Consider the following 7,553-nt stretch of genomic DNA (forward strand, 5'->3'; position numbering starts at 1 on the left):
GGGGGGGGGGGGGGGGGGGGGTAAGGACGAGACAGACGTTCAGAGATCAGCAGGACGAGTTCAAATCCGTCTCCATCTGGGTTCAAACCCGACTCCATCCGGGTTCAAATCCAACTCCATTGCAATTCGCATGTTGTTTCTCTTTCCCTCTCCCTTCCGGGGAGCAGGAGAGATTTCCGATTTCAGGTGGATCGTCTGGGCTCCTGTTCTTAGCCGCATCTTGGCTGTGGTCCTTGCCCCCACCCATCCCCCAGTCCTATCTAGATGAAGCCCATGTGCTACACTATTTAAAACATGTAGCCCGTCCGAGTCATACCAAGGACTCTAAAAATGGACCCGCTGGTGGACACTCAGCACTAAGGGGTTGGACTGGGGGGTTAAACCACCAAATGGTTCCCGAGCGCGGCTGTGTCTGCTCACCTTTCCCCCAGGGGATTGGTCAAATGCGGAGAACAAATTTCACACACCTAGATGCGTGAAAAATAGTGGGACTTTAACTTTAACTTTTAGCTGTAGATAAGCCAATTCTTCTTAAACAGTCCTGGTAAATCTTGTGTCCGTCCTGGGATAGGATCTCTCCCTCATGTAGACATCCCTGAGGTTTCTTATTTTCTCCTGAATCAGGTTTTTTTTAGGAGTTTTTCCTCACCGAGAGGGAGGGTCTAAGGACAGAGATAACCAGTTTAGTCTGTTTAGTTTTAAGCTATTGTTTATAGTTTATGACGGACTTTCTGCTTCTGTACATTTACCCACATGAGGCCCAATGGGACAATTGTTCTTGGTCTAGATAATGAAATTGAATTGAACCTGAACTTTGTTCTGGTTCTGATGAAACCAGAATCTCTTTCTGAAACTTCACAAAATCAGAAAACCCCAGAGGTCGTACGTTCTCAAGACAACCATGGAGAACTTCTCTTAACCCCGTCCTGGCTCTGTGGATCAGGAAGCTCCTGAAGGATCAGAGTCTCTAATCTGGATCGGTACTCACCCTGTGGCCCGGATATCCTGGGTCTCCGTTCACGCCAGATTCTCCTGGAAGGCCAGAGTTCCCCTGAAAGCATCAGACACAGAGATCAGTGCAGAAGACGAGTGGCAGGAACTCCAGCAGATGTTCCAGCCCTCACCCCGCGGGCCTGGCTCCCCTTACGCCCCTGGAGCCCTTTGGGTCCCTTCAACCCGGCCTCACCCTGCAGAACCACAGAGAAGCTCAGGAAAGTTCTGTACATGCCAAGGGTTTGATGTGGACCTGAGGCGTCTGGCGGCAAACGTCTGCAGATCTTTCTGAACCTTCTTGGTCTGAGGAATCCCGCTCACCTCCAGACCTGGGAATCCAGGAAACCCGGGATCTCCCTGTGCAGACAGGAACAGACAGAACCTTCAGTGGAACAACAAAAACATCAACGTCTGACTGCAATAGAACCCTCTTCCGAACCTTGACACCTTTAGGTCCCTCAGGTCCAAATCCGTCTCTGCCGTCCTGACCCTGAAATCAGTTTCTGTCAGTCATGAACTTTACATCAGGAGCATCTGCAAACATCCCGGCTGCTTACTGCTGCTCCTCTGGGCCCCTGAGGTCCGGGAGCTCCTGGGATTCCAGGTTCTCCTTGTTCTCCCTGCAAGAACATTCAACAGAACCATCAGTGAAGCATACGGACCTTTCAGAACCAGCGGCCAGAGGGCTCAGGACACAGCGTCCCCTGAAGATGAAGGTTCCCCGATCCGCTCAGACGTTTGTTTCAGGTTCAGAGAACCCTCCAGCTGTTGATCTGCATTCATATCTATCAAAGTGGTTCCTTCACGTCTTTGTTCCCAACAGAAGGACTAACTCCAACACTCTGCCTGGAGGAGAATGATGAACTAATGCTCGCCACTCACCTTCTGTCCGTTAGCGCCAAGGCGACCGGCTGATCCAGAAGGTCCAGCTGGTCCAGGATCGCCCTGCAGAAAGAGAAACGCTAGACCTGGTGAGGACATTCGGATGTTTCAGGAACGGAAGCTGAAAGTACACACCAAAGATCGTTTGGAAATCTTCTGTCCATCCATCCATCCATCCACCCACCCATCCATCCATCCATCCATCCATCCATCCATCCATCCATCCATCCACCCACCCATCCACCCAACCATCCATCCATCCATCCATCCATCCATCCATCCATCCATCCATCCTACCCTGCTTATCCATAACTGGGTCATTTTGGCAGCAGATCTCTTTCTTCATGTTTTTCAGACCAAGTTCTGGTTCTGCTCGGTCTGTTGGTCCAAAAGGGGCTGACCCGCTTTACCCGTGAGGCTCAGCAGCTGCAGCTTTGGTTCAAACACTCAGGACCTTCAGCTGCATCTCTAACCACAAACTTTAGCATTTTTCCTCTGATGTTTGTATTACTACAATAATTCTTTGATTAATACGATCCGCACAAATTGTCTTTTAAAGGGAATATTTAGATTATGTCACTGATTAATATAAATTACTTGTCTGGGAATGTTTTGAAATTTGATTACATCAATGATATGAATGATCCTTAATAGCCTGAATCTATTAATATTTGATATTAAGTCCTGAACCTGATATTGATAATTCATGTAGAGAAAACGGTCGAGTCGGGGTGGGATTATATAAGTCCGCTTCCTTCCACTCCCTTTCAAGCGATCTACTCGTGATTCAATGTGATGTGTCTTTTTTTCATGTATTATTCCTGATTGCTTGAAATAAACCATTTCATTCGTTCATTCATGTTAGACGAGAGGAGCTGACCTGACGTCCAGGGAAACCGGGGATTCCTCTCTGTCCAGGCTGACCTCGGTCCCCCTTGGATCCCTGCAGACACATATGGTTCATGAAGGACAGACAGTCGTGGACCTTCTGATCTACAGAAAAGGTTCATTATCCTTATCTATGCCCCTCTTTGGGTTATTTGTTCTTGTTTCCATCTCATGACATAGAAAGTCAGATCACAGGTTTATGAGTCTAAACACGATTTACATGACGACCAAAGTGGATCGCATTTAAGATCAATCCACCACAGTGCACAGATGATAGATTTATACAAAATAAAAGAGAAAACCGTCCATGAATGAGAAAAAAACTAAACTAAACCAGGATTTCCACCTGACTGCATGTTAGTTGAAAGGATTCAAAAGTTCTGCCGTTTGCCTGCAGAACCTCCCACTGTTTTAGACTCCCACCTTTAGTCAAACAGCTGTGACTTTTGACTCCGCCTCTTTTCTATGACGAGGCAGAAACCTTCATCATGTTTGCAGATGACACTGTGATGAGTCTGGAGATAAAAGCTCCACGCTGAGAGGCTTTGGTGAGTTCAGCAGAGACGATGGGCGGAGAGGTTCTGGAAGAACTTGCAGGAGGTTCTTCTGCTGCTCCTGGACGTTGTGGTCAAACTTCTATTTCAGTCGGTTTCTTATATTTTACGTTTAGCTGCCAACTTGAGCAGACATAGATTTTAGGACTGCAGGTGTCGTGTTACTCAGACTGTGTCTGCGCTCGGGTCATCTGAACATCAGTTCCTCTTTACACACCTGGGCATGATCCAGGAGGATCCAGATCAAAATATGGTGACACCCGTATTGATACCTTGATGAAAACAGCATAGACCCTGATAGCTCACCTGTGCACCAGAGGGTCCTGCGGAGCCTGGTTCTCCATCAGAGCCAGGGGGTCCTGGTGGACCCTGTACAAACGCAGTGTGAGTTGGAGTCAGTCAGTAGGTTTGTGTTTGTGTTTTGTCTGGTCTCCTACCTTCTCACCAGGAAGTCCTTGCCGTCCTTCTGGACCCTAAAGAAAAGATAAAGAAGTGAGGATTGTTCTATTTCAAAACATGGGTGGAGGGATGGATGTTCCGTTAGAATCTGAATACTAACTTTATAAAAAGTCATAAAATTTACAAAGAAGGTAAATGATGATGAAGAACTCTGGATTCCATCCTGAGCAGCACATTCAGTTTAAGCAAAAACAGCTCAACGGTCTTTATTGTCATTTCACTACAGGAACAAAATTAAATTAGCATCACCTTCTGTATTGTACTCTAAAAATTAGCTCCGCCTCCATGAGGAGGAGGAGCTGATTTAGGGACTAGGAGAGACATTCTCACCCGGTTTCCATTGACTCCACTCTCCCCCGGCCGGCCGTCCAACCCGGGGGCCCCCTGCAGATTTTAAGAGCATTTAAATACAAAAAGCACCTGAAATCTTTACACTTCAGGCGGATGGAACAGTCCTGCAAGAGGTCACAGCTCCTAGAAGGCTTTAATCCTGAAATGACCTGTGAGAGCCTTAAATCTATGATTACAGTCCTCAAATTATCCAGTTTGAGGGCCAGAAGGTACCTGTGCGATGGTCAGGGGTTCAAATCCCAAGTCATTGTGCCTCTGAGCAAAACCCAGACCCTCAGATGGTCCAAAGTTATTTAAATCCCTGTAGATTCGTCAAACAGAACTGCGCCTCTACAGTACGTCCAACCACTGACGGATCTTACCGGTTGACCAGGATTACCACGCTCCCCCTTAGGCCCAGTGTCAGTGTTATCAGCGCCCGGCTGACCCTGGAAGGCAAAATAAAAAGCGGCTAAGCTCCTGGAGAAACTAAACTGAAGAAGTAAAGATCTGTTCTGGATCTTGGTGCGTGGCGTTCCCCCAGGCTTCATGCTGGGCCCTGTGGAACACTGGCAGCGTATCTGCAGAACGTTCTCCTTGTCTTCAGCAGAAGACCATCCAGCTGCTACCGCTAGATCTTTTTCGATCCAGTCCTTCTGCTCACCTGGCAGGTGTGGTCAGTGTCTTAATTGGCACCTGCTGGCTATTTGAGACAGAGGAGGCCACACTGAGACAGGCAGGGAGCAGAGCAGCACGCTGAGGAGCTGGTTGGGTTTTAGTTGGTGTTGTGCTGGTTTGTTTCGTTCTCTTTTACTCTCTTTTTCCTAAGTAGTCTTATACTGCTGGGTTTTGTTATTTTAGTTGGTAGGCTTTGCTTTCTTTAGGTAGTTTTGGTTAGCCATTAGCAGGGAGCTGCTGAGTCTGACGGTCAACATGGCTGGTCACCAGTCTCCATGACTTATTTTATGTTTGGCCGAGGGTCCAATTCTCTTTAGTTTGTCTTTTTGTTTTAACCAGCAGACTCAATGTTTTTCCCTTTTGCTTTGCAGGAGACAGTTTATTTGTTTCCCTTATTTCATAAACGGTGTTCCTTTTTCTCACTGGTGTCCAGTTTTTGTTATGGTCCCATTTTTGGTTTTCCCTGACTTAGTCCAGGTTGCCCATTGGGCCGTAACACCACAGTCTGACACCAACGGCTTTAGAGAATCTTTTTCTGACCTAAAAATTTACTCAACTTCTCCATTATGAATAAAAAAATCCTGCCCACTTCCTGCTCTCATGTTTCCACACAAAGTTCCCACACTCTGGTCCCTCTCTGGAATGAGTCATAGCTGGTTCAGGCCCAGAGGTCCAGGTCACTCCTGTCCAGAACTGAACCACGGCTCTGCCTCTGGATATCCCTCATAATCTCTTAATCTTTCATTTCTGGCTCAGACTCTGACATGAACGCAGGACTCGACTTACCAGATCTCCTCTCAGTCCTCGCTGTCCTTTCAGCCCCTGCACCCCTCTGATACCCGGGATACCCTGAGGGCGAGAAGGGGACCTGTCAGGGAAGCTGCCTGAGGTCAGAGGTCGACATATTTCTGCAGACAAGCAGCTTTAGTAGAAAACTGCAGTCAAAGCCTTTTTCTTTCATCTTAAAACGGATTCTGGAACCAGATCTGGGCTGTTTGAATTACAAATCCAGTAAATCCAGTCTGTATTTTGAGGCGTGAGCTGCAGGACACCGTTTAGTCTTCAGGAAGAAATGTGTCTGAGCAGAAACATTTGGGATTAATGATGCTGAAAAACATCAAATATACCAGATACTTTGTTCTTTTGAACATTTCACAGAAAAGAAGGAATCAGAGCGTGCGGTTCTGGTTCCTCTGCAGAACACTTCTGCTGTTTTTACCGGGTCCCCAGAGTCTCCTCGCTCTCCTCGGGCTCCATCCTTTCCCGCCACTCCCTGTAGAAAGAATCAGAGGAACATTTCAGCCTCAAAGATTCACAGAACTGACAGAGGGCAGCTCTTCGTCCCCACGGAGGAACAATTAAACCTGCAGATTCCTGAAAAACGGGAGGACAGAGCGTTTCTGTCATCACCAAAAGCTGCTGTCCCAACATCTGCAGCACATCCGTTCAGACCTGGACCATGAAGATGATGGAAACCTGCGCTTTGCTTCCAGTACCTGCTCTCCATTGACTCCATCCAGTCCGTCCTCTCCGTCTTCACCCTGAAACACAGAAGGTCGAGCAACCGTTTCTGACTGCAGAGTCTTCATCACTGAGAACGTCCTGATGGTGGAGTTTACTCACCCTGCTCCCCCTCAGGCCCCTGACCCCCTGCAAACACAAGCACACGAGTTATTCTCACATTCATAAACTGTGGCTACTTCTGCTGCTCAAAGCTCTGCAGTACCTTCTGGCCTCTGGGTCCAGAACATCCCTGCAGACCCGGAGGCCCACTCGGTCCTGGGAAGCCCCTGTCACCCTGAAACAGTTTGAAGTTGGTCCACACATTTAGACTCTTTGAGCTTCTGAAGAAGAGACAATTCCAGAGGACGACTTAAGATAAAGACAGACTTACGGCGACGCCCTCCTCCCCAGGGAAGCCGGGATAACCCTTCTGTCCCGACCCGCCCTGTTCAGACAGAAATCCGTTTGAGCTTCCTTCTTCCACACATGAACTTCCTGTTTCCTACAGAGCAGCTGAACTGGTGTCAGCCCTATCTTTTCTTAAGCTCGATAGTTCTGGTGGTGTTCAAATCCTCAGCTCGGTCCAGATGCTCTGAAGGTTTAACTTGAACCGTGTCTGGTGTGTTTTCCACTTACCTTTGGTCCTGGGGGCCCACGAGAGCCTCGCAGACCCTCGTGGCCTGAACACTTGCACATGACGTTGCAGCACTTCCTGTCAGCCACTGTATCCTGTAGAACAAAATGGTGGGAGAGACATTTCTTCCACAGAAACTGTCTGACAAAGTGAAGAAAACACATTAAATGTACACAAAATTGTCAAAAACGCAAAAATATGGGGCTTCCGGTGACGTCATGACAAAGGACGCAGCTTGATTTCGACGCTCCGGGGAAAATACCTCAAAACTAGCCTAAAGAAAGAGAATCTGCATACACTTTGCCAAAAATTAACAAAAAAGTAAGCTTAAATGTCTAGTCAAAGAAAACTAGAGACCAGATCTTCCAGAAAAGAGGAAAAACGCGAGCATTTTGACGAAACGGACATGGACGAACCGGAAGAAAACATGGCGACAATGCTAGCAATGCTAAAAAGTTTCAGAAAGGAGCATGCAGATGCGTGTAAAGAAACCAAAAGTACTTTGGCAAGGCTGGAATCCACCATGAAAGATGTCGCAGAACGTACAACGACACTTGAACAACAAATGGCGGACACGCATCAAAGAGTAAGTGACACCGAAGACCAGCAGCACCGCCATGAAAGAGCGATTC

General features: G+C 47.5%; 2 protein-coding genes across 3 annotated transcripts in view; both read right to left on the minus strand.

Moving 5' to 3' along the window:
• sostdc1a (sclerostin domain containing 1a) overlaps window positions 1-7,553 on the minus strand; it is a 441,057-nt gene that overhangs the window by 284,829 nt on the left and 148,675 nt on the right. The window lies entirely within an intron of this gene.
• The window catches only part of col6a4a (collagen, type VI, alpha 4a), a 42,891-nt gene that overhangs the window by 6,183 nt on the left and 29,155 nt on the right, over window positions 1-7,553 (minus strand). For both annotated transcript variants that reach the window (XM_024258362.2, XM_024258363.2), the window contains 18 exons: window positions 6,924-7,016; window positions 6,679-6,732; window positions 6,511-6,582; window positions 6,408-6,434; window positions 6,281-6,325; window positions 6,004-6,057; window positions 5,571-5,633; window positions 4,490-4,555; window positions 4,107-4,160; window positions 3,755-3,790; window positions 3,624-3,686; window positions 2,756-2,818; window positions 1,876-1,938; window positions 1,551-1,613; window positions 1,433-1,483; window positions 1,315-1,350; window positions 1,125-1,187; window positions 989-1,051 (listed from right to left, as the gene is read on the minus strand). In XM_024258362.2, the coding sequence (XP_024114130.1) occupies window positions 989-1,051; window positions 1,125-1,187; window positions 1,315-1,350; window positions 1,433-1,483; window positions 1,551-1,613; window positions 1,876-1,938; window positions 2,756-2,818; window positions 3,624-3,686; window positions 3,755-3,790; window positions 4,107-4,160; window positions 4,490-4,555; window positions 5,571-5,633; window positions 6,004-6,057; window positions 6,281-6,325; window positions 6,408-6,434; window positions 6,511-6,582; window positions 6,679-6,732; window positions 6,924-7,016 (1,029 nt within the window). The remainder of the gene's footprint in view (window positions 1-988; window positions 1,052-1,124; window positions 1,188-1,314; window positions 1,351-1,432; window positions 1,484-1,550; window positions 1,614-1,875; window positions 1,939-2,755; window positions 2,819-3,623; window positions 3,687-3,754; window positions 3,791-4,106; window positions 4,161-4,489; window positions 4,556-5,570; window positions 5,634-6,003; window positions 6,058-6,280; window positions 6,326-6,407; window positions 6,435-6,510; window positions 6,583-6,678; window positions 6,733-6,923; window positions 7,017-7,553) is intronic.

Source organism: Oryzias melastigma, linkage group LG16 (genome assembly GCF_002922805.2).
Source record: "Oryzias melastigma strain HK-1 linkage group LG16, ASM292280v2, whole genome shotgun sequence".
Taxonomy (NCBI): domain Eukaryota; kingdom Metazoa; phylum Chordata; class Actinopteri; order Beloniformes; family Adrianichthyidae; genus Oryzias; species Oryzias melastigma.